The 26,308-nt window shown below is 39.5% G+C and overlaps 1 protein-coding gene across 2 annotated transcripts in view; it reads right to left on the bottom strand.

Annotated features, from left to right (window-relative positions):
• Nucleotides 1-26,308, bottom strand: part of TMEM131L (transmembrane 131 like) — a 160,320-nt gene that overhangs the window by 21,775 nt on the left and 112,237 nt on the right. For both annotated transcript variants that reach the window (XM_078069327.1, XM_078069328.1), the window contains 13 exons: nt 25,358-25,528; nt 23,963-24,032; nt 22,760-22,877; nt 21,529-21,670; nt 19,837-19,946; nt 18,548-18,620; nt 15,727-15,854; nt 13,489-13,631; nt 11,708-11,894; nt 11,316-11,501; nt 10,574-10,723; nt 9,587-10,212; nt 3,362-3,510 (listed from right to left, as the gene is read on the bottom strand). In XM_078069327.1, coding sequence (XP_077925453.1) covers nt 3,362-3,510; nt 9,587-10,212; nt 10,574-10,723; nt 11,316-11,501; nt 11,708-11,894; nt 13,489-13,631; nt 15,727-15,854; nt 18,548-18,620; nt 19,837-19,946; nt 21,529-21,670; nt 22,760-22,877; nt 23,963-24,032; nt 25,358-25,528 — 2,253 coding nt within the window. The remainder of the gene's footprint in view (nt 1-3,361; nt 3,511-9,586; nt 10,213-10,573; nt 10,724-11,315; nt 11,502-11,707; nt 11,895-13,488; nt 13,632-15,726; nt 15,855-18,547; nt 18,621-19,836; nt 19,947-21,528; nt 21,671-22,759; nt 22,878-23,962; nt 24,033-25,357; nt 25,529-26,308) is intronic.

The raw sequence follows: 26,308 nt of genomic DNA, 5'->3' as shown, positions 1-26,308 counted from the left end.
CCCAAACACAGCCTTACGTCACACCTCCCAGTAGAGTAACAGCCTCCTTGTTAGAAGAGAGCTGGTGTCCTTTTCGGCCCGCTCCAACCCAGCCTCCAAATCACTCACACTGATCCTCCAAAAATGCATTATTCAAACATTCATTCAAGCATTTACTAAACGGCACTTTAGGATCTCTATAATAGGCATTCTGCCCATCTTTGTAAACCTGAATTGAAAAAGATTCAGTTATGACCTTCAAGAAAATCACAGCCTCCAGGCTGTTTTCCACTGGTTACCCACCACCCTCCCTCTATCCACCCCCCAGCCCAGAAACCTTCCCTAGCTCCCTATCCTTTGCATCAGGGTCTCCCCAGTTGGCCACCCTCAAGCTAAATCCTCCGAGAAGACATTCTGTTTGGACACACGTGCTTTTAGGAATCTGACTCTGAAGTTCCTTAGCGGGCAAGCGACCATGCTCTGCTTCTCTGCAAGCATCATCACTTCCAACTGCTGGGCTCACCTAGTTCACCATCTCTGCTTCCAGTTGAGATCGAGTGGAGAAGTACAAACTTGGAATTGGGTGAGCCAAGGCCTTCGCCATCTGGAACGACTCCCACTCTTGCTTCACATTCCTGACTGAGCCTCTTCCCAAAGAGGATTTCCTACTGCTCCCGATTATGCCGTGGGGTTCAGTGGGGCCGCTGCCCACCTTCCCTTCTCTGCCTGTCCGCGTTTCTATCTCCTCTAGGAGCTTTCCGTGCCCGCTGCAGGCTAAACTGACTTTCCACTCTCTGAAATCCCTTCCACTCTGTACGGATTGGGGCACTTGACTACTTGGACATAACGTGTCCTTCTTAAAAGCCTGCAAATTTCCAGTGGGGGATGTCTAGGATATATTTATTTTGCATCATTTTCATGTTATTTAAATGAAAAATTCTTGTTTGTTATAAAGTTTAAGCAAAAATGCAGAAATACGAAGAAGGAAAAAGATCACCCCAAATCCCACCACTCAGAATAACCACAGTCTGCCATCGATTATTTGGCAAATCTTGTTTTTACCAACTCTCTGTGAACTTACAGACACGTTAGGATGGCAAGACAGACAATGGGAATAATTTATAACACTGGGACAATGTATTATTTTTTTTAGTATATGTGCTGCTGAAGTGAACACGATGATGTATTATTTTTAAATAAAAATTTAAGGTTCGGTTTTATTTGAATTTAACATAAACTGAAGTAGAACCCGAGGAACTGCCAACTTTCAAGTAATTGTTTCTTCTCCACATGATACATTAGTTCCTTAAGGATCTCTCTAAAGTTAAGCAAAAGACCATGAAAGACATTTTCCTAAGTTTTCACCCTGTTAAATGATATGTTCAGTTTTACATAGTATTGACTCTCCACCAAGAAAAATAAAATTAAAACTCATTGTCACCTACCATTCAATACCACCTCCTGTTTTTGCAGCTTATGTTACTTTTTTGCTTTATTAAAGTTGTAATATATGCAATCTGTTCTGGAATTATAATTGCCAACTGTTTAGTCTTAGTTCTGGATATAAAATGGATAGAAATCTCAACAACAGACCATTAACACAGCTTCTTTATTTTTACTTCCGCCCTGGGTCTTTATTTTTACTTCTATCTTGGTTGGCTAAATTTCGTTAACTTCATTTTTTAAGAAAGACTCATGGTGAGTTCACTTGCGTTTAAGGATGCCTGCCTTGCTGCCTTTGTACTTGAGTGTCAATTTGTCTGGAATGTTCTTGCTCACATTTTTATTCTCTCAAAGATATGGCTCCACTGTTCCATGGCATTAGATGTTTCTACAAAGTCTGAGGCAACCCTGAGTTGGTGTTTTTCCATCTTCCTGCCTTTGCATCATTCTTTATGCATTAATATCAATAATTTAGCCAGGCTGCGCCTATGTCCATTATTACGTATCAATTTTTCCTGGTATACACAGTGTGCCCTTTCATCTATAAATTCAGTTCTTCCCTCGTGTCAGGAAAATATTCTTCTATTACATCTCTGAATACCTTTCAGATCCATTTGTTGGGCCATTTACTTAAACATTCATTATTCTTATGTTGGACTGCTTTGTCTTTCTTTGTCCCATATCTAAATGTTTCCAGCTCTTCAATTTTTCCCTCACACTCACCCTGATTATCTCAAAGCCTTTCTCAGGGTCAGCAATTCTATTTTTGGCAACTGTCTGTGAAATGTCATTTGGGTCTTCATTTATTTACTTAGCTATATAATATCTCTTTTAACCTCATCCTAGTATCTTAATTTGCCTTTTAAAAAAAACTCTTATTTTATTGAGTTCATTATCTATAGTGTGAAGTATTCTGAGTTTCCTTCCAGTCTCTGGATAGGTTTTCTTCTAGATTAGGATCTTTTTTTTTTTTTTTAATGTAATGTATTTTACTGGATAAAAAAAATTCAGTTGCGAAACACAATGTTGCTGTTATACATTCATTACATATTCAGTTGACAATACACAAATATATATATGTATGTGCCAAGTTGTGTGTTTCTTATACAGATGAACTCAGGTGTAGATGGCGAAACTTTGTTCTTGATTTGCTATGTACATGGGATAGGAAAAAACAGATTAGGATCTTTACCTGTCTTCTGTGTTCTACTCCTCTCATTCACTTTTACTCTGTGTGTGTGTGTGTGTGTGTAACAGATGGTATGTATCAGCATAGTTAGAATGCTGTTTTTTTCATACTGGGCTTATACTAATACACAAATACCTCTGTTCTGATGTAAAGTAGGTAAATTCTCCTGAATGCCTTTCCCACCTTTACGTTGGACCTGTCTGCTTTCACCTACGAGATACAGGGCTCAGTTCTGTTCTCCAGATGCTTTTCATTAGCCTACACTGGCAGGAAGGTGCAGGGCTTGCCAGGATGGTGTGCAACAGTGCTCTCTCTTCTGGGGTTCTGTTGTACTAGGGCCCCCTCACCTGAGCTAGACAGGCATCCCTCTCCTGTGGATTTTGGCTTAATGCTTCCAATGCAGCAAGAGCAGGCCCCAAAATGGGTGTTGGGTAACAACCAAAGAGAAGAGACAGGTGATCTGCTTCTACTCCATCATCTTTGCCAGGAGTTAACCCATTTGCTTAAGAACAGCTTCCCTTGAGAATAAAAGCTATCTCATGTTACTATAAATTATTTTAGTATCTCCTATATAATTAGAAGATAAAGAAAACTTTCCAAACACAATTTATAATGCAGATTCAAATGCATGATAACTGGCCCCCTTCAAAAGGTATGAAATATACATGTACAGTTACTAGACAGATAATTGCACTCTCAGCCCTAAATATGGGTTTTGTTCTAAAAGGCAAGAGAAAAAGGAATACAGACCTCGACTGAAGGTACATCCTGCTTCTCAAAACAAATGTCTTCTTTAGATGCTTTGTGAATCTTCTTTTCTGAGGAAGACTTTGTGTCAACCTTCTTCAAAGTTTCACAGTTGTCTACTTCATTCTTGACAGGCACTTGCTGGTTATTCCCTTGAATAAATAAAAATGATTGAATCTCTAGCTAATTATTTCCATTCATGTTCCCATAATTAAATCTCTTTCCTACACCAAGCCATCTAATTTAATGAGATTTAGACTTGAGGATTGTTCCTGACATTCATGATGCTCTAGGAGGAAGTGTTTTACCAGTAAAAATGCGCTTACATGAAGAGTTCTACAAACGGTATTTAAAAGAGGTCAAGGAAAAAAGGTGAGGGGGTACCCCGTTATTCATAGCAGCATCATTCATAACAGCCAAAAGGTAGAAACAACCCAAGTGTCCATGGACGAATGGACAGAAAAAACAAAACATGGTACATACACAATGGAATACCACTCCGCCTTAAAGAGGAACGAATCAGTGCACGATACCATGAATACACTTAACACTATTCAACGGGACACTCAAAAATGACATTATTAGTTCCATTCAGAAATTATATTTCTTATATTTCCTGGGACTTTATGGCATAATAAAGCATATTCAAAGTTTAAAAAAAAAAATGACTGAGACGGGAAACAAAGCAATGAGATTCTGAGACATGCCACAACATGGATGAACCCAGAAGACGTTATGCTAAGTGAAATAAGCCGGTCCCCAAAAGACAAACATCGAATGATTCTACTTATTTGAGGGAGCTAGAGTCATCTAATTCATAGAGATGAAGACAGAATGGTGGGGGGTCGGCTGGGGGGAGGGAACATAGATACTTACTGTTTAACGGCTACAGAATTTCTTTTTGGGATGGTGAAAAGGTTCTGCAAGCGGATGATGGTGACAGCTGTACCACAGTGTGAATGTACTTAATGCCACTGAGCTTTATGACTAAAATGGTAAATTTTAGGTTATGTCTATTTTACCACAGTTTTTTTAAAAGTTGGGGGAGGGAGGGAGGGGGGTTAAGGACTTGCCTTCTAGTCATGACTCAGCTATAAATTAGTTTTCAAAGTAAAATCTCAAGCTGCCTGAGCTTTTTTAGTTTTCTTATTTATAAAATGCAAATACCACCTTCTCTGCCTCCTCTGCCCGTTATAAAGATGAAACCAGAAGACATATACATGGAAAGGGTCACCACCAAAAACACATGACCTGTTTCGGGGCAGGTCCGCTTCCCACAGTCCGTGCCCACCTGCCCCCAGTGACCAGCGCCTACACGCTGACAATGAGCAGCAGGTGAATCATATGGCAAAAGTGGGTGCTGGAAGAAACTTCATCTGAAAACACGATTCTCCCACTTTTCTTTCAAGTGATTTCATTCATCAGTGTATTTCTTCTTCTATCCCTTACTTCAAAATAAAGTCAGATCAACTTCAACCCCACAATAACTGGCCTCAGTGTTCTAACAGGAAACAAAGTATTTCAACACCTTCTCCTCTTTACTTTAACGAGAATACCCTTACCACACCTTTGCAACCTGAGAAAGTTTAGATGACCACAGTGCAAAGATTTCACAGCAAAGCAGGCTGTAGGCTCTGGTGAGATGCACGTCTCACGGGACTTCAGCAGAGGCTCCAATCTGGCCCTGCTTGGGGACCTGGGGCAGGGAAGGTCTCTGCCCACAAAATGAAAGGAGCAGTCAAATCCCCTCTGATTCTGAAACTCTGAAGCTGACCTCACTCAAAGCAAGATACATACATTTTGCAAATAACACTGACAAGTAAGCATACTTTTATTTTGTTAATGGAAAATTGTGTAAGTATTACATAACTATAAAAACGCTGGGAAGCATTAATTCCTCTATGACACAAATTGGGTGTTAAGACACCGACAGAGGAAAATATCCACCATGATGAAGTGGTAAAAGAGCCAAAAGCCAAGGCGACAGGGTCCGAAACAGAAAAATAAATCATAACTAAGGACATCACTCTGGATTTTGGAAACCATACATGTGAAAAAGAACACATATATTCTCCTCAAAAATGTGCCACTAACTTTCCTAGAGTCTTAATTCATGAGAAAATGGATTTCCTTGAGTTTTTTTCAGGCCAAGAACAGCACTAAAAGTATTAGTCATCAAACGTTCTCAGGAAGAATCCAAACTTAATATCCAATACTGAACTACCCCAGAAAAGTGGTAAAGCACCGACTCTTAGTAACACCTTCCACGGGGCCGGGAATCAGGAGAGGTAGTAAAAGGAATTCTAATAACCAGTTCTTCATTAAGTCTTTGACAAATTCTAGCATGACAATATCCAAGAATTTAGAAATTTCGTGAGTACATTCTTCATTTAATAAATGGAGCCAATCCATGTCATCTTATTAAGCGTGATTACTTACGGTGTTACACAACTTTCTCACACCCATCTCACAGAGTCAGTGTTTGAGCCACGAAGATAAAAACATGAATAAAACAAGGAACAAGTGAACTCACCAGAATCCTGCTTAAGCTTTAATGGTATCAAATCCAACCATGTTCTATTTTGAGCCAACTGCTAATCTTCAAGTTATTAGTATCTATAAGTCAATGAGGCTATTTTTTTGAATTTCTCCAATACTGGGATTTCAGAAATTTGGAGTTATCTATCGAATTCAGTGAAATCTTTAATGTATTATTAATTCCAAGGCTTAGGGTATTATTAAATTTAAAAGTTTTTTTCCTTCACATTATTATAAGCAGAAAACAATAAAATAATCTGCTAACTTTTCCTCTTCTGTAGTGCTGAGGCCAGCTGTTTATCTTTAGCCTTAATTCCAGAGCTCATTACTCTTTAATTATGTGATCGAAATAATAAAGACCTAGAATTTTGATCGTACAATTAGAAAATAATAAATATTTGAAAAGAGACATATTTAAATGATCATTTACATGACAGATAAAGCTCTACTCTTGTCAGATGCTCAAGAGAGTCTGGAACACGTTTTAACAAATGTTTGAAGAACTGAGCTGTTGTTTGACAGGTGGATGCCAAAAAACAAGTGTGTGAAAATAGAGCTCTGAAGCATCTGTCAACAGACTTCATTTCTACGGGGAATTTTAATTTATGATTTACTACAGGCCTCTCAGAAAAAGGACGGAGAAAGAACAGGAAAGGGATGAGACACATTTCTGTTATTCAGAAAATATTCTGTGTTTCTTAACAACAAAAATGAGCATGTAGTGCCAGGGCCATTAATAAACACCTTGGAACGTTTTTTTCCTCACACAGTATGTTACCCTCAGGAGAAATAAAAAAAGCTTCAGAACAGGAGAAGGCACAATTCCTCAGGTGCCTCAAGGACATCTGTCAGGTTAATAAAATCACTTCAGGCACTCTTAGGAGACAGACCGCCTGTCCCCTTCCCCTTTTTCCAAAGGCAATCTTATCACTAGACTTGTTTCTATGGAACATTTGTGTCATTTAGGAGAAACAGCTAGGATGTGGTGTCCCCCTGAGCAAAGGGAAGAGTCCCCATTCTGGTGGGGGACACAGGAAACAAAGCGCAGGAACTTAGGATTCCCCGCCATCGGCTGGGTGAAGTTCAGCTACTAAGACTGAAGCTATTTTCTTCAGATTCTAGAATGATTTTAAGATGGAAACATGTTTTTCACAAAGTAAAACACTTTTCAAAATAAAAAAAGAACCAAAGCTCAAAGTTGGAAGCAAAAACTTGGAAAGTTCTCATGTATAAACGGTTTTCTCATCCTTGAGCATTCTTCACACATTATGGATTCCCTGATGATTATATATGCCTGTTCACCATCTGCCAGTTTATTACAATGCTTTCCTTTAAAATGTGAAAAAAGAACCCCAGACCCTTGATATTACTTAAAAAAAAAAAAACGAAACTCCACATCCTGCCTTCAAACTACAGTTCTCTTCCTCTAGATTACTCAGTCCTTTCTTATTTTTAACATTGCCAATTCTTTAAAATGTTCAAATTATAAAATGATGGCAGGCAATATGTTTAGTTTTTTAACCTCTTTGATATTTTCAGAATAGTGCTGTGAAGGAAACACAGAACAAAATACATGTCAATGAACGGCTTTCCCTGTGAGGACTCTCCTGCTGACATATTCATTCTGGAGAGAAATACAGCACTGTGTGAATTAGCACCTTTGAATGTGCTGGTCTGAACATGGTAGGAAGCCAAAGTTCTTTCATTGATTCTTATTTGATCTGATCAACAATCACTCTGATACCACCTAACATGCTACTGATCCCGCCAAAGAGCAGTTTTGAAAGACTTCTTATTGCAAGATGCGTGTTTCCCTTTAAAACACAAATAGGCTAGTAATCTGCACCGGAGGGGAAGATTCCAGGCAGAACCGCCATCTACGATGATATAAGCAAATCCTGTGTTTCTGGACTCCCATATTAAGTTTACTCACACTTGCAGAAGTTATTCCACGGTCATCTAGGCTCAACTATGGGCATTAAACATCAAGTGTTGGGCAGGAAGGTCTTGAAGCACAAATTCAAGCCCTCTGACCGACTGTGGCACCGCAATTCGGTCTGCGCCTCTACATTTCGACCACTTCAGTGTACTACGATGCAGCAGGAGGTCCTTCCCATCCACCTCTCCACAATGCCCCAGCCACTGCATTCGGAGCCATGTTTAGGCAGACAGCTGAGGGACGCAATGGACCACAGAAGCACTCCAAACAACTACGATTTTAAGTCTGTGTTGAGGCAGCCTCGGTCAAATACTGTGCTCGGGCCCAAATGACAGAAAACAAGGAAAAGCTCAGTAGGACTCACCCCTAATTTCACCCTTTCATGAAGGTTTTGTTGCCTGGGCCCTACAGAAATGGAACGAGAGGCACCCCGCCCGCTCCACCATGAAACAGGCTCCGACAACGTATGCTAGGATTTCATCTGAAGATCTGGTTGAACACATCACCCAGAGTGCGTCCTCACACGCCACGTGGAGAGAACACGGGGGACAGTGTTGACCTGCAGACAGGAGTCTGCCCCAAACACACGCGCTGAGGCTAGGGAAACGGTGCAACCTGGCTGGAACAAGATGCACCAGGAATACATGTGCAGCTGCCTAAACCACGTTCCACTCAGGGCACTCCAGCTTTCTTTTCGATGAGACAGGTCCTTTGATGCAACACTTAAAATTCAGTTTGGGTTTTTAACTAAATGCCTAAAGCTCATCAGAATTGGCCCATCCATAACACTTCTGTACTTTCTCTTCAATAACAGGGAGTATAAAATATGAAGTTATTTATACTTCGGTGTTTCAAATAAGATCAGAGGTAATGGACTTTTCCAGATTAAAAAGTGTCAAAAATCTGACTTTTTAAAAAACATTTATTTATCGGGGGGGGGGGGCAAAGGGACAGGGAGAGAGAGAATCCCAAGCAGACTCCCACTGAGAGCGGAGCCCAACATAGGGCTTGATCCCACAACCCTGAGATCATGACTTGAGCCGAAATCAAGAGTCGGACGCTTAAATGACTGAGCTACCCAGGTGCCCCCAAAATCTGACTTTTAACAGGTGCAGAAATGTGCATATTAAAATGCTCAGAATGGTCAAAAAAAAAATAAGCACTGTTTCTTATGCCAAAGGCCAAAGGGGTCAGTTACAGCTTAATGGCGATTTTACATGGAGGTGGTTTTCTGAGTCTCGTCCTGCTTATGCCTTCACTAACTGTATTTGTTGTGAGAGAACATCTGTCTTCTTTTAACCAAGGGACACAATTAGAGAAGCACCAGGGCCAGGGAACGTGAGATGGTAGCAGCTGTTAAATATAGAAAGCTGGTAAGTTTTGTTTGGTCAGAAATATTTTATGGGCTGATTAATTTTCACAAAGAGTGAAAATCCACGACAGAAAATAATTAAAAACGGTGTCCATATCCTCCCAACAGTAAAATAGGACATTCACATCCCTCTAAACATATGTACTAAAAAGTAAACTTCTTTACTCACGACATTCTAAAAACGTGGTTCCTCGTCCTACTAAACTTCTCATTTTACAAACCGTATTTCAACATTCATACATTGGCTAAACCTTTGTGCATGAACTAAAAATGCAGCATCCGTGATTAAAACTAAAGTCACAGGTGAGAACAAATTCTGTTAAAAACAGACCGAAGACAAACCAGAGAAAAGAATCATCCACGAGGATGAAAAGATTACCATTATTTTTCCTGGAAATCTCTGGCAAGTCTGACTGGTACTGAGGTGAATTTCTTGGCAAGTGATTTTCAGGTAGTTTCTTAGAGGTCTTCAGGGGACAGAGCTCTCGTTCCTTGAGCTCAGCTATGTTTTCTGAAATTTTAATGTCCGTTTCCTTAGGAAACATACATGTCTGTATTTCCTCCTTCATATGACATTCTGAAGAAGTATTATTGACAACAATTGTGTTTTTCAGTGTGTTTTCTTCTTTATTCAGTAAGTTTTTGGAAAGGGTTAAATTCTTTTGCAGGTCGACATTGATGCCGTTTGCGTATTTGAGGCCGATCCAGTTCTCGCCCATAACATCAGTGCACACGTCCTCTTTAGGAGCAGACAGGGAGCTGCCCAGGGCCGGAGTCTGTTTCTCCTCAGTAGTAGTGTTGGCACTGCTGGTGACAGACGGGCTGGTTTTGTGTTTGCTGTAATACACTGAGCACTTATGCTTCTTCTGAGAATGACCGTAGGTAGCTGGGCTCCTCTTTGGGGTGTTCTGTATCCTGCTCGGTGGAGTGTTTACTGGAAGGCAGCTTTTCCCTCTGCCTTTATCAGAGGGGCCATAGGTATCGAGGAAGTTCTTACAATTGCTTCTGAATTGAAGAAGAAAAACATTTAACAGAAAGCCAAATGGAATCAAACCCCACCCCTCTGTTTCTAAACCCATGAGAGAGAAGTAGCAATCTCGATACTGTGTGTATTAAGGAGTACTCTCTCTCTCTCCTTCTTCCAAAGGCCCGTGAGTTTAACAAAATAAGTCCTTATAGGAAGTCTATCTTATTGTAAAAACTGTTACAGCTGCCACACAATGACTTCATGAAAATTTTATGAAGACAAATCTGGAAGCAGAGTAATATTTATATTACCTTAAGATCAGAACTGAGTGATATCAAAGGTGAGAGCTCCTCCCCCCTCTCCAACACACATACACACACACTCTACAAGAATTCTTACTTGTGAGAATGGGAGCTAATTACATCCATCGGATTATTGTTTTGCTGTGAAGATGAGCTAGCATTTTGCCTCTGTCTTGTTTTCATGAATTCCATAAGAATGTACTGTGCTTGTTGGAAGGCTATTAAAATCACACCCAACAGGGACAAACTGAGGAAGAAAGCAACGAGGTTCATTACTGCATGGTTCTGACCGGCATTAAAAAGACCAGCTCTCTTACAGAAGAGCAGTGGTTGGTTGATGCAAAATGTCTAAAGATATAGCATTGAAATTCCATAAAATGTATCACATCATCATTTCTGATGTGACTTAAAGATTTAAAAAGCTCCAAGTTTCTAAAAATGTGCACATTTATACGTTTGACATTCCAATTCCATTTTTAAAGGCACTTTCATGACAAAATCACTCCAAAAGGGTCACTCTAGTCTTCCAATCTCAAACTGCCACTGCGCCGAGCCAAAAGGAGTAACATCCGTATTTTCCACTGTGACTGCCAATGGAAGTATAGGGAGCACAATGATCTCTTATATTTCTAGGTCCCATGAATCTCCTACAATAAGTTTACTATTATCGTAAAGTTTACCAGTTACTACTTTGTCTATTTCACCTATGTTGAGGTTCACAAAGCAATGTAAATTCCACTCAATTCATACACTTTGAATATGCTTTTTGACGATTCGTATGCTTTTTACACCCAGGCAAAATACATTTTCATGCAACTCTCCTGACGGTGGTAGCATACCTGACAAAGAAGACTGTAAGCCTCCAAAACGACTCCTCCCAGCTGGGTCCTGGAACCACGTCTGCACACAAAGGCAACAGGTGATGGGGGAGGGTCACATTGAGAGTGAAGCGAAACTCCAGGTCTGCTGCAGTTACAAGAGTCAGCTCTCGAATGACCCAGGAAGAGGTAAAGTCTGGAGTAAACCTGATAACAAAAGATTCGTCTTTATGAACTTGAATTGTTTTCATTTTAGGCACAAAACAAAATAATCATGATAGCAGCCATATTTCTTACTTACAATATATGTTTATATAAAAACAACTTAACATGTCTTACCAATGCAAAAAGGTTTTCTTCCCCACATTATTAAATGCACCACAAAACCTAAGGGAGTAAAACCCAATGCTTACACGATGCTGATATCCCGGGATGTGTTTGGGGCCAGGGAAAATTGATGACAATCTAGCACTTCGAATCCATAACCTTGGCAATTATACCCATTAATTTTCAAAGATGTCACAGTTATAGGAAGTGGTCCAATATTCTCAACTTTAAAGTTCTTTGTAATAGATAAAATTTGCTTGCTGTCTTTCAGTTCTGAGGATAAAAAGTGATATTTAGTATGTATGAACTGCAAAATTTATTCAGAGTCATTTATTGAATCAACATTTACTGAATCAATAAACCATGACCTATATTATTAAAATGTGAAAAAAAAATGCAGTATAAGCCCAAAGTACAACTTCTATCTAATTTCTAGAACAGTCATAGATTTTCTTATACTACCAGAATACAATAAAAACATTTAATTAGTCAAGATTTTTCTTAAGTTATATGACCTTCCTAGGTACCAAAAGTAATCAGAATCTCTTCTTTGTTCTTTTACTTATTAAAAGTTAAGGTTAGAAGTTTATTCTTCTCAGAAGCCAAGTACTTTGGGTACCCCTAGACACCATGCACACTTTGCTCCTGGGATCCTCACACTGAACAGGGACCAGTTAAAAGCAAGAGTCTGTGGTTCTAGAAACACAGTTTAAACACCCACTACATTCAGAGGAAGTAAGTCACTAAGTCTCTGCAAAAAAACGAGAGCACATTTTATATGGGGAGTTTAAAAAAGAATTACCACAATTTTAAATTATTCCTATAAATTTATAACCCACAATCTTTTCCATATAAAGACTAAAATTTTATGTAGTTCTGTAGTTTTTATAATTTTCCCTAATTTCATCTGTCAAGGTCAACTCTAAGTTACTGAATGAATGAATGAATGAATGGAAAAGTGAATACTCTGATGAATTTTGAACACAAATGGTCAGTAAATCTTTTCAAACTCAATGCTCAGCATAGTTTTCTTAAAAAAGAAATTCCAATCAGGCATTAGACAGTGCTACAAACTATCCAATACTTTCACCAACCAGCTTTCTCCATAGGAGCACAGTGTTACACTAAAATGCTTTCAGTGTATTCCAGAAATACAAAATATTAATAGGAAAACAAGGAATTTACCAAAAACATTTTACATCTACTGTTTGATTTTTGTTTTAGTTCCTGAGGAAGTTCTTGAAACTAATATAAATAATTTAGAAGCATTTGAGTTACATATATGCACAATTTGGAAATTTCTAATGCAACATTTAGGTAAGTTTCTAAAATCTGCAATGTCTAATACAGTAGCCACTAGACATACATGGCTAAAATTAAAATTAAGTAAATTTAAAAACTCACATCGGCTATATTTTTAAGTGCTCATTAACCACATGTGGTTAGTGTCTGCTTTCCTGGGTGACACAGATATAGAGCATTTCCATTACTGCATAAAGTTCTACCGGTTAGCAGACCTTTACTCTTCTCACCATTCATCATTTTGGTGTGATTTTTTTTATGAAGATGTAGCTGATAACCAAACTGACATCTTCATACTATTTATCTTAAATATCCATCACTATACTGATAATTTAGCAATTATACTTTTTAAATAGGTATCATTTAAGTTGGGTTAAATATCTAAGGCTATTTTTCTAAGCAGTACTAGCCTATCATATATGCTCAGATGTTCGCCTGATTTAATTATTTGCATCAATGCCATGAATTTACTGTCAATTTTAAAAAGAATCCTCTTATGGAATCCTTTTGCCCTTGGCTTTCGCACCAAGCCTTCGCTGTCCGAGGGCCAGGTATGTGAACTCACGTCGTCGGCAGTCCATCAGCGTGGACTCAGGCACCTTGAATCGGAGTGAACCTCCTGCGCCAGGAAGCCTTCCGCCCACTTTCAGTAACTCTCTGGCTCCAAACCCTTCCACGGCAATCATGTCAATGACTGTCAAGTTATTCCTAGTGGGGCAACCCATACAAACGCAAAGACATTACAACAGAGTCATGAGACACAGTGCACTTGGACTTAAACATTCCTAATTGGCAAGAACAGGGTAACGTTGTGAAAGAGAAAATCAATTTAAATAGCGTGGCACCTCCGGCCATCTCATGGAATTAGAGGGTGTCCACGGGCAACGGAAGCTGCCATGGGCTCAGAAGAGCCCAGGCAGGCTGAGGCTGACTACAGCAAGAACGAGGGAATGCTCCTCATCACTCTCCTGCCTTGGCCCGAGAATGCAAAGCCATGTTTTTCTAATAACCAGCCACCAGGGTGGTGATCAGACCTCCAAGAGGAAAAAAACAAACAAACAAACAAAAAAACAAACTGAAAAGATAAACTGGGGACCCAGAGAAATATTAACAAATTTAGGCTAAATGACAAAAATTGCTTACAGGGTGAATTAAGGAGTTTTCATAGTAATTGTGACTGTAGGAAATTCTGCCTTAGGGATAATTCCAGAAATAGAATCTTATTATCTCTATTGAACCAAAGATTTATAATGTCATCCCACAAATAACCTATATCTACTCAAGTTCTTAGTCATCAAACACAAATTCAGACTAGCTTTTGCCTTTTCAGTAACTGAAACCATGATTGCTAGGACATAAAAAGTTAAATGGACAGAAGTTTAAATGATGCAGACTAGAGTGAAAGCCAGTCCTCATTAATGCAAATACTGTAGAAGCGGAGAAGGAATTCATGCCTAATTATGCAAAATACACCAGTATCTTTATATCTTTATCTAAAGGATTAAGAATCTTTAACCGTTGGGCGCCTGGGTGGCTCAGTTGGTTAAGCGACTGCCCTCGGCTCAGGTCATGATCCTGGAGTCCCGGGATCGAGTCCCGCATCGGGCTCCCTGCTCAGCAGGGAGTCTGCTTCTCCCTCTCCCGCTCCCCCCTCTTGTGCTCTCTCTCTGTCAAATAAATAAATAAAATCTTTAAAAAAAAAAAAAAAGAACTTTATTAAAAAAAAAAAAAGAATCTTTAACCATTTAAAAACCTTTAAGTTATGTTATGTTATTGTCTACAGAAAAATACTATCAATACAGAAACATCAAAAATAAATTAAGTACTATAAATAATTTAGACTTTTCGAAGCCAGGAGAGTTTAACCTGGGATGAGGTAAAGTTCATCTCTGCACTTCCCAGGACTTTAGTTCTTCAATGAAGAATGGGTTTAACATGAAAGACATTGCAGGGCATGAGAAGTCTTAGTTAAAATGCTTAATAGAACACACTCTTAAAAACTTTAGTACATTTTCCTTTTTCAGGGCATTCACTTGTAGAAGAAAAAACTCATGTGATATATTAAAGGAAGTCCAGAATAAGAAAGTCTTTGCCAGCTGATCTGATATTAGAAAAGCTTTAAAAAGAAACTAAAATGTCATTTATTAAAAATTAGACTTCTCACCAATGCAGAGAGCTTCAACAAACACCTGTATTTACTGTAAATTTTTGAAAGAAGACTCTCAATAAGAGATTGAGATCTACCTAAAGATGAAAAAGATTTAATAATGAAAAACATTAGGTGTTTAAATTAAATTAGCAACCACTGTCATTTAAAAGAATGAAAAAGAAATTTTAAAAAGCCAATGGGCTCAATAATCCTTAGTCCATTGTCCTCTGGGGCTACAGAGAATTCCAGAAGCAAGGCAGCTATGAGAGTGGAGTAAATCCAAACACTGTGGAATGAAAACGTACACAGCAGTGTTTCAATTACTTCTCTAAGCTAAGGTCAGAGAAGTGTGTGTGTGTGTGTGTGTGTTCTGCCCTTGGAGACAGCAACAGATGGGATGCTGAGCAAAATACATTGTGGCTGTTGGAGAGAAGGACACACACACGGCCCCTACCTTACAAGGCCAGAGGCCCCAGGGGTGTAAGCAGGGAGCCTTTCCTCTGCCTGCCTTGCAACATGGCCTCATCCCTACCGGCCTGACTGAGAGATCAATGTCAGCTCTTGGCTAAAGAGAGTACGTATCCTTGAGAGAAAGAGACTTGGATGGATGAGTCAGAGGGAAAGAAACGGGCTCCGTGATGGGGACACACCTACCGGAGTAGTATGAGTGACGTAACCTTCCCGTAGTCAGCTGGCGTGAAAACCACACCGACCCTTTTCATCTCCAGAGGCTGCAAATGTAAGTGGAGGATGCCAAACCTGGACTCCTCAGAATGCATGCCCTGCAAATTTAATAAATGCAATTAAATGGAATCCTGTAAAGCAAGCTTCCGTCTTCATTACATGCATTTTAGAGTATAACCATGATTGCTCTTCTTTTAACATCCAGATGTGACTATCCTCATCGACCTGCTGAACCTGTTTACCCTGAGAGCTCACACCAACCAACAGCTCCCGACCCACAGCTGAGAAGTGTAGGCAGAGGCTGCAGAACAACCTGCCATGGAGGCTGGCAAGGGGATTTGCTTCCTGGCTCAAAGGGGAACTGCGGCCAGAAGCAGCCTTCTCTGCCAAGATGCTCTGACTAGAGAACATCACTCAGAAAACAGACCAAACATGGGGCGCCTGGGTGGCTCAGTCGTTAAGCGTCTGCCTTCAGCTCAGGTCATGATCCCAGGGTCCCAGGATGGAGCCCCGCATCGGGCTCCCTACTCCGCGGGAAGCCTGCTTCTCCCTCTCCCACTCCCCCTGCTTGTGTTCCCTCTCTCGCTGTGTCTCTCTCTGTCAAATAAATAAAATCTTTAAAAAAAAAAAAAAAAAGAAAACAGACCAAACAGCCTCTGCTTGAATGCTATGGGGAGCTGACCAAACACCCCTCCACTGCTGGACAACCCTAAATTTCTCTTTCATATTGAGCTTCGGTTTATACAGAAACCATCTTTATTACATTTAGTCTCTGCACTCACGAGAAAGAGCTCTATTCATGTCCTCCTTGACTTTCCCCAAGATTTCTAACTCTGACTAAATCTTGTGTTCTACATTTAGTATTCAAGATTGAGGTCTTCATCATTTTTCCTCTTTCCACTGCTTTTTTCAGATCCTTCTCACTAAAAACAATTTATTAATTTCTTAGCGCTATAATCATATAATTTGCATGGTAATAATTCTCTTTTCTGCATTCTTCATTTTTAAATTTGTTTTATTCTGCAACTGTTGCTGGCATGTCCCCATGCTATCTGAAAGAAGAAACAGGGATGGTACTTGTTTCATGTTCATTAGAATTATAAACTTCATGAGGGGAGTAACCCTGCTTTACATATATCTAATATAAATATTGAAGAAAAAGCTGCTGATTTTTAGTATTAAAACTCTAATAATAAAAACACCCTTTATTAAATAGTTCTTATATGCCAGGCACAGGAATATAGTAAGGTCTATAAGATGCTGAGCATTGCATAAACCTTACTGAATCTTCCAACATTACTGTAAGTGAGAGAGAGGAGGCTATAGAGAGGTTAAGGAATCTGCTCGGGGTCACGCAGCAAGCCCATGTTATGAGCCTGGGTTTGGAAACCTGACTGTCCAATTCCCCCTACTCTTCACTAGAGGAATTAAGTTTCTAAAAGCAAACCAACATCAAAAAAATGTGTGCTATCTTTACATGACAGAGTTCTAATAAGAATTTTGAGTTAAACTTTTAAGTGTCTCAAAGGCACTGATACCATTCTTGATGGCAAAAGGTGTACTCTCCTTGGGGGAAACCTTCGATCACAGATGAAAAACTTTTTCCAAGTGAGTTGCACCATTTGTTCAAATTTGAACAGAACATTTATATGTAAAAGGAATTTGGCATTATTTCTGGAATTCCAAATTATATACGGTTCAACCACGGGGGCAAAAGATCTCTTAGTATTTTGGACTAATTTACCTCCCAACAGCCCTGGGAGGCTGCTCGGTGGAAAGGAGAATGAGAGGGAATGAGTACAGCAGGCTCACTAACAAAAACAAGACCACGCAGCTGCCTAGACTGCTTACAAAGAGAAAGGAACACTTGCTGTAATGTGTTTCCTATTGTTAAGTCTCTGTTAAATCCACTTAAAAACTTGCTTTGATGAGTTTTAACTCTTAGTTGGAGGTTATCTGGTTTCCCTCTTTCTGCTATTCAAGTTCACCTAGAGCCAACAGCATATCTTCAGAGGGATAAGTGCCAAGAAAGAAGAAAATACCCAAGGCATTTAAATATGTGTGTATTAGAAATATAGTTGTGTGCCTATGTGTGCTTGCATGTGTGTTTGTACTCATTTAACAGATGCTCCGTGTCTGACTTGATCTCACACATAGGATACTTGTAAGGAAAACACTCGGCTCCGTACAAAGAACCACAGAACTACTGAGTGGAAACTAAGAAACAAGGCTGCCAAGTGCCCAGACAACATCCTCACCACATGACATGTTTATTCCTCCTCCCTAAGTATTTGTGCAAGACCTCATGAGTGCCCAGAGGCTTAAGAATTTCAGAGAAATCCTTTTTTACAGATGAGGTGAACATCACAGAAACTGGGTAACTTGCTCAAAACATGAAGCCAATTTGGTAGGAGAAGATTTTTTTTTTTTAAGTGTATTTTTTACCTTATGCAGCCCTAAAAAAAACTGGATGGGGAATCTAAAAGAGAATTGTAAATTCTGGGGTCTCAAGTTTTATGGTTTTCTACATAGCCCTGATTCAGTTGTTATTTCTTCACTCACATGAATCCAAACTATCAAATTAAAATGATTTACAGGCTAACATGAACCGTACAGCTCCTGCTGCATTCGTTAATTGGAAAAATCTGCTATGTGTGCTTAATGTCTAGAATATAAAAATAAGAAAGCCACATATATTATGAAAAGACGCTCGAAACATAAATCAGTAGAGCCCATATGCTATGTGTATAGTTTGTTAGCATTCTCTTTCTATTTCAAAAGGACATCCTACCCGGTAAGGGCAAGCTTGGGTGAGCTGGAATTCACCAGTTGTGAAATTAATCATCTGCATATCGGTGCCAAACCTATAAAGAGAAAAAATGTTTGAAATAACATTCAGATTGCCAATAAAGAGAGACTAATATGTGTGCACATATACCTATTACGTGAGTACATGTATTTGCATACACAATTCACCCCATCCTGTCACTACCGTGTCCCAGGCCCCTGCACTCTCCCTGGCATATTATAAGTGCTCAATAAATATTGTTGAATGAATGACTTTGGTAGCACAGAATGTAAAGAAGCATATGGTAACAAAAGTTCTAAATATGGGGGCGCCTGGGTGGCTCAGTCGTTAAGCGTCTGCCTTCGGCTCAGGTCATGATCCCAGGGTCCTGGGATCGAGCCCCGCATCGGGCTCCCTGCTCAGCGGGAAGCCTGCTTCTCCCTCTCTCACGCCCCCTGCTTGTGTTCCCTCTCTCACTGTGTCTCTCTTTGTCAAATAAATAAATAAAATCTTTAAAAAAAAAAGTTCTAAATATGAAGCATTTTTTTTCCTCCAAATGGTCCATATAGAACCTGACAGGAAGTGACTCTCAACCAAGGACAATTTTATCTCCCAGTGGACATCTGGCAATACCTGGAGACATTTTGGGGAAGATCCTACTGGTACCTCTTGAGTAGAAGCCTAGGATGCTGCTAAACATCCTCCAAAACGCAGAACAGCCCCTCCACCCCAAACATAAAATCATCTTGTCCAAAATATCAGTAGCACTGAAGCTGAGAAACCCTGGGATCAGAGTAGGTTCTACGAAGCCAAGGAAGGGAACGTTCTAAGTGAAACTGCGATTGCTTTGTAAAAATAAGATGTAACATGAACATCTAACATCTTTTAGACATGAACTAAAAGAATGATCATCTTTTCTAACACTCAGTTAAAACGTACTAAAACACTAAACTCACTTTCTTGTGTCGCCCAGAGATCATTGCGATTTAGATCCTAAATTTTAGAGTATATGCGGGAAAATCACAGTCCTAGAGATTCCCCGACCAAAGAAAACAATATTCTGCCGGGAAGTAGCCCTGACACGGTAACACTAAAGATGCCACACAGCAAAGGGAAGTGGCAATTTCCATCGAGGTATATGCCCCAGGGAGCTGGGTGTCCAGGTACCAGGGTTAATACCGTGTACACCCGCATACAGGTTCCGGGTGAAAAACGTGAAGGACTGAGAATAATTCTGAGTCGTAACAGTAGTTCCCAAACCCTGTCAGAAAATCCTCAGCCGGGCACTTTACCATTTATGCAGCAGGCGCACTGCAGCCTCAGGCTTGGGGTACAAGGAGAGAGGCAGCAGCTGCATGGAGACTGGCCAGGAGGAAGGGTTCTTCACCACAAAGTACTTCACCTAGATACAGGGAAAGGCAAATCAAAACCCGGAGAAGGACACGGCGTTGCCCCCTGAAATAATCCTGCAAAAAATTCATAACCTGAATCTAATCATGAGGAACCATCGTGCAAATCAAATCGAGGGACATTCTAGAAAATAAAGAGCCTGCCTTCTTCAACCATGTCTCTGCTAGGAAAGGCAAGGAAAGGCTCAGGTGACAAAAAAGATGCAATCATGCAATTCAAGATCCTGAACTGGATCCTGAACCAGGGGGGCGGCGGGGGGGGGGGGGGGGGAAGCCTACCATAAAGTATGTGAGTGGGGTAACTGGAAAAATCTGAATATAGACTGCATTATGCTGATTAATGTCACATTTTCCGATTGTGATAATTATACTGACATGTGGGAAGACGCTCCTGTCCTTAGGAAAATCATACTGAAGTAGAGACAAGAGGGGCATAGCGTCTGACACTCTCAAATGGCCCGTAAAAATGTGTGTGGTGTGTGCGTGTGTGCGCAGAGAAAGAGAGAGAAGCAATGATAAAGCAAATGTGGCAAACGTGGAAAACTGTGACTCTCTGTGAAGCGTGATTGGGAGTTCTTGGTACTATTCTTGAAACTTTTAAGTTGAAATCATTTCAAAATGAACATCTGTTGGAGAGTCTTCATATGCCACCCCTAAGAAACCCAGTGAGCGCCTCACGAAGGGTAAATTATCACCCAGACCACACGTGACGCAGGCAGCTCTTTGGCAGTCAGACTGGAGACACACATGGAAGCCTGCTGGGGTCCCTTCGCTGTCTGTGCCTTTCTCCGGGCCTCCCGAGCTCCTCAAGGGAAGCACACACAAGGGAGGAAGTGGGCACACTAAGGACAGAGAGTAGCAGGCAGACAGAGCCTGGGCTCCTGATGGCATCACACTGCTGCTACAACCACTTTGGACTTCTCCCCTTTGAGCTTCTCGCATGAAACAAGCTACCTCCTACGTAAGCCTGTGTCACTCAAGGTTTTCTCAGTGTAGAGCCTTGTGACTCTTGATCTCGGGGTTGTAAGTTCGAGCCCCATGTTGAGTATAGAAATTACTTTAAAAAAAAAAAAAAATAGGGACGCCTGGGTGGCTCAGTCATTAAGCGTCTGCCTTCGGCTCAGGTCATGATCCCCGGGTCCTGGGATCGAGTCCCGCATTGGGCTCCTTGCTCGGCGGGAAGTCTGCTTCTCCCCCTCCCTCCCTCTGCCTGCCACTCCCCCTACTTGTGCTCTCTCTCTCTGACAAATAAATAAAATCTTATGTAAAAATAAAAATAAAGTCTTAAAAAAAAAGATTTGCTCTGTTGTTCACAGCTGAACACTTTCCTGGCAGATAGATTTTGAAGCGAAAATAAGCTTCAGAAAATGTATTTGTTTCATGCATTTTGAGTTTTACTCATTGTGTTCTTCTGACACCTCCCTACTAAGTGCACTAAAGAGCTTATGTGTGTCCCTTAAAAATGAACTTAAATTATGTTTGGTTCTGAAACAGTATTCTCAAGGTGGAAAGACCCTGGTAACTCAAGAACCCGAGAGCTGGGGCGTCGCTGACAAGGAGACATGCGACCCTCACCACGCTGCTCCTCAGGGCGGTTGCGCTGAAGTTCAACACCAGGCTGGGCTCTGCAATCAAACGAGGCAGAAAGAAAACAAAGGATTCCGACTCCTTGGATTTCTTCAAGCGACCAAACCGCGTCATTCCTAAAACAGTCCTCCTGTGTAATTCATAAAGAAAAATTACTTTGAAAAATCATTTTGACATTTAAAAAAATGAAATCACTAAATATCAATCCCACTAAAAGGAACAAGGGGTCTTGGGGAAAAATATGGCTTATTCTGAGTCTGGGGAAGAGAAAGTACAAGATGATCCTGAAACATCCTGTCTTACTAGAAAGCAAGGAAGTGCTCAAGGAATGAATGGTAAGAACATTTGAGGCTACCAACAAGCTAGCCTGAAGGGGCTCTCATCAGTCAAATCTGGGACAATTTAGCATCAAAAATAATAATGGTGGTAAGTGGTGGTAATGAACAAAGAATCCACAGGGATGCTCAAAAAGAATGTAGAATAAACAAAATAATTATAAACATCACCATTTTTGCAGCCATCAATCTAACAACTAACCGATCCAGGCAAGAACTATCAATGGATGCTAAGATCATGGGGTGACATGCTCTTAGAGAACAGGAAATTTATATGATCTCAAATTATCATAGCACATATTATTTATTAATTACTTATTAAAGGAAAAATCCATCTATAACAGAGAGAGATCTGTCACACATACAATGGGGAGAGTCAAATGATTCAACTTAGCAACACCAACAATGGGACAAATTGACATATATGTCCCTTCCGAGGTGACGCAATGGTAAGGACATAATACCAACCAAGTAGTCAGCACTCTTCCCAAAAATGTTTAAAGCAAACGTAAACTTGAAACCCACAGCGCTGAAGGTTCTATAAGACAAACGGCTAAGACTCTCTAAAGTGTCAGCATTATGAAAGATGAAGAAAGGGGGAGCAGAGATACACATCTAAAGAAAATTAAGAAAACATGACAACCAAATGCAATGCATGATCCTTGAATGGATCCTGGATTTATGAGGAATATTTGAGTATTCACTGTACTATACTTTCAATGTTTCTGAGGTTGGAAATTTGTCAAAATAAAAGGCCCAAGAGAAATACTAATTCTTAAAAACTCAGTCGTGCAAATTCAATAAAGTACTACGTAGTAGTGTTCCCCCTCCCTGAGCCGGTGCTGAAGAAAAGAGACAAGCAAAGGTGAACACAGAAGACATACTTGCAGCCGTCACCAGTTTTAAATTTCTTCCATCTTTCATACAATTTATTGGCAAGTTCTGAATCCACGTCCCAGGTAGACCGATCCAGAGAAAGACTCCCTTCCCAATTAGGATTTTCTACAAGTTAGACCAGATGTAATATTTAGACGTACAGAAAATGCAATTCAGTTAGGAAAGAAAGCCACAGGCTGTCAAACTTCTCAAACTGAGAGGACTGCCAAGCGAATCAACATCCCCCCCCTTTCCTCTGACTGTACTTTACTAGGAGTCCCTCTAACCCAATGGCAAATGACATATCAAATAAAACAAACATGTATAAAACAAAACTAAACCGAATTATGTAAAGGTAGTAACATAAAAGACACATGGCTCATGAATACAGCCTGAAACAAGTTAAAATTATTCTTGGAACATTTTTAACAGCTTTCAAGCTAACAGGCTAAACTGCTTCCCTGTAAACAGAGCTCATCATCATCCAAGTCTTTCAGTGATTATGATCAGTGCTGATAGACAAACAGCAGTCCTCCTAAAGAAGGGCACAGACCAGGGGCTGGGCCTGGAGAAGGCGCATGTTTATATTTACAAACTGGCCTCCTGTTCACCTCGCCCTCTCTACTTATCCATTCTGTCTGATCTGTGCTGAAGAGCATACCAGGATGAGAAAGTGAGAACCTCCCCAAAGACATCTTGTACTGTACTGACAGTCTCCTCACATTAAATATTTTAATAAATCAGAAGGCAGGAGAAGGACTAGAAAGAGCTTCTATATCAACACCATGTATTTCAATCTCACACCACAACTAGCACCCCCTGTAAGATGTTTATGTTCCTGTAACTAAAGTCTTCAAATGCAATTCTAGGTTATTTTTACTAACTTGTAGTCAGCCCTTTTATAAAAGAACCAGAACCTTCCAATTTTTCCTGGACACAAGGCTGCTGTGACCATCAAATAATGTGTTTGGAAAAAAATCCCTTACAAAAAGTTCAAGGGGACATTATTAACACAAGTACCTTGGGTGTTTTTGGAGGATTCTTAACAATTTCAAGTCATTCTGTGAATGATCATGCTCTTTAAGAATAAAATATGACACAATTATGTTTACAGTATTAATTATTCCACCTACAAATGCTATTTTTCCTCACTACTTCCCACCCAACACCAAACTAGAGTTCTATAGAAAGCCTAAGGGCAAAATACTTACCTGTTTTTGATTTTCCCATGAAATAATGCATGCCACAATGTGCTATCACTTCAAAACCCAGACTCCCTTCCTAGATTGAAAAGTAACATATGAATAACTTAAAACACAACACTAAACATAAAAACCCTAATGCACTCAAACGCGAAGCAGACAATGGTCTCCGCCTCAGTGAATTTCTCTTTAACCAGAAGCCAAACAACGAGAAAGTGAATTCTTAGCTTTCCTTCTCCTTGAATGAGCGCTCTGAACTGTCTCACAGACAGGATCACGGCAGGGGATTTTGCACAATCTTCAATGCCCATAGGGACAATCCTTGGGCCCCAAGACACAAAGCTGCCTTCTGAATTAGAGGTTAATCTCAGGACACTCCTGATAGGCTTTTTGTTTTTTAAACTGTACTCTAATCTTCTGAAAAACAGTATACCAATCTATAGTAACTCCTAAGCCACTTGGGACATGTAAACTGATGTTCCACTTCCTACATGTTGGGAAAGCACAGACTTGCTACTTCCTACTTCCACATATATGTGAAACCTGCCTCCTCCCTCCCACAAGCAGCTCTTCTTAAAATGCAACTCTTGATCAGAAAAAGGAGATTTCTAAGAAATCTCCCCTGCTCAAAATACAGATGAATGGAATTAACCTTGCATCTTGTGTAGTTTAATTTTAGAGGTCCTACCTTTAAGCCTATAGCTAAGCATGAGGCATTTCTATCTATGAAACACCAACGCTAGTAAGTGAGAAAAATCATAAAGATGGTTGCATGAATGTCTCATAGTGAAAAATTAGAACCCAGCGTTATACAGAAGAGCTTGGATTAAAAAGAAGCAATAACAGTAACCAAATGAAAATAAATAAACATTAAGAAAAAAATGAGACATGTTTAAGATAAGATCTAAATTAAATACGGCTTACCCAGATTTTAGAAAGCATTCTAATTGATAACCCTTTCAGGTTTTAGATTTGGCCCACTAGAGAAATGCAAGGATTACAAGCAACTGAGAGTCACTTACCAGAGGCCTAACTAAAGCATTTGACCGTCTAGTTTACTTGAATTCATTGCTAGTATGCACCAAAAGCTCAACTGTGTTTTCTATAGCAAGCATATATTCCTTGCTCTTCAAATTTTGGAAACAAATGAAAATGAGATTAATCTATTTGTATTATTTTATTCAAGAACCTCAAATTACTTTATGAAAAATAGAAACTCTTTCCAAATAAAGAGTTCCATATCTAAACAACTGACCATGTAGGATCGGCCTGGTAATATCTTTCAAATTTCTTAGCTAGTCTTCAAGAACTCTAAGCTTAACTCTGCCAATAAAACCCAAGCACTGTAAGTTAACAAACAGTAATTATTATGAAAATTATAACACAGAGTGTTGTAAATAATACCTTGGTTGGGGCTGAGTAAATCTGTAGAGGTATTGCAAAAACGGCACCTATGTTTGTAGTCAAAAATACATTGGTGAATAGGTTTATGGCAATGTCTTTAACAGCAAGTTTCAAAGAAAATATATTCCAACAGCCTGGAGGTAGAAATAAAGGGCCAGTGAAATTCAGAATCTAAAAAGAAAAAAAGCAAGAGAAATTACTTTTCCTAACACTAATTAGGATTAAGACCATTATAAAGTTAATCACCATACATTACATCATTAGTTTTTGATGTAGTGTTCCATGTATGGTGATTCACATAACATAAAAAAAAACAAAAAAAAACCCCCGAGGGTTCTAGAGGGGAGGGGGGTGGGGGGGGATGGGTTAGCCTGGTGATGGGTATTAAAGAGGGCATGTACTGAATGGAGCACTGGGTGTTATATGCAAACAATGAATCATGGAACACTACATCAAAAACTAATGATGTAATGTATGGTGATTAACATAATAAAAAGAAAAAAGAAAAAAAAAGACCATTATAAAGTATGATACTAAAGGTCTTCTGTACTTTTAAAAATATAATTTTACTCACTTATTTCCAGGTCAAAGATCGAAATATTTTTATATAAATGACAGGTTTTAAATGTTGTGTATGCTACTGCTTTTAAATTTCACAAAAGTAATCTTGAAATTTTCATGGGGTAGTATTTTGAAAAAGTCTATTTTGTCATTAATTAGGCTTACTTTTAATAAATACAATCTTTTTAGTATAAATTATACACTGTAATCTTTTTGAACAATGGTAAGAGCAAATATCATTTAAGAATATATCTTGGTCCCTTTTAACTCCTTGAACAACAGTTAAAAAGAATAAATAAAGAGATCCCAGAAGTAACTCTGAAAACATTGAAAGAAAAATACTTGCTTTAAAAATCAGAAGTAAAAATGAAATTTTATAAATATTAATTT

Source organism: Halichoerus grypus, chromosome 3 (assembly GCF_964656455.1).
Source record: "Halichoerus grypus chromosome 3, mHalGry1.hap1.1, whole genome shotgun sequence".
Lineage (NCBI taxonomy): Eukaryota > Metazoa > Chordata > Mammalia > Carnivora > Phocidae > Halichoerus > Halichoerus grypus.
The sequence above is the reverse complement of the archived record's forward strand: the minus strand, read 5'-3'. Positions and strand labels throughout refer to the sequence as shown.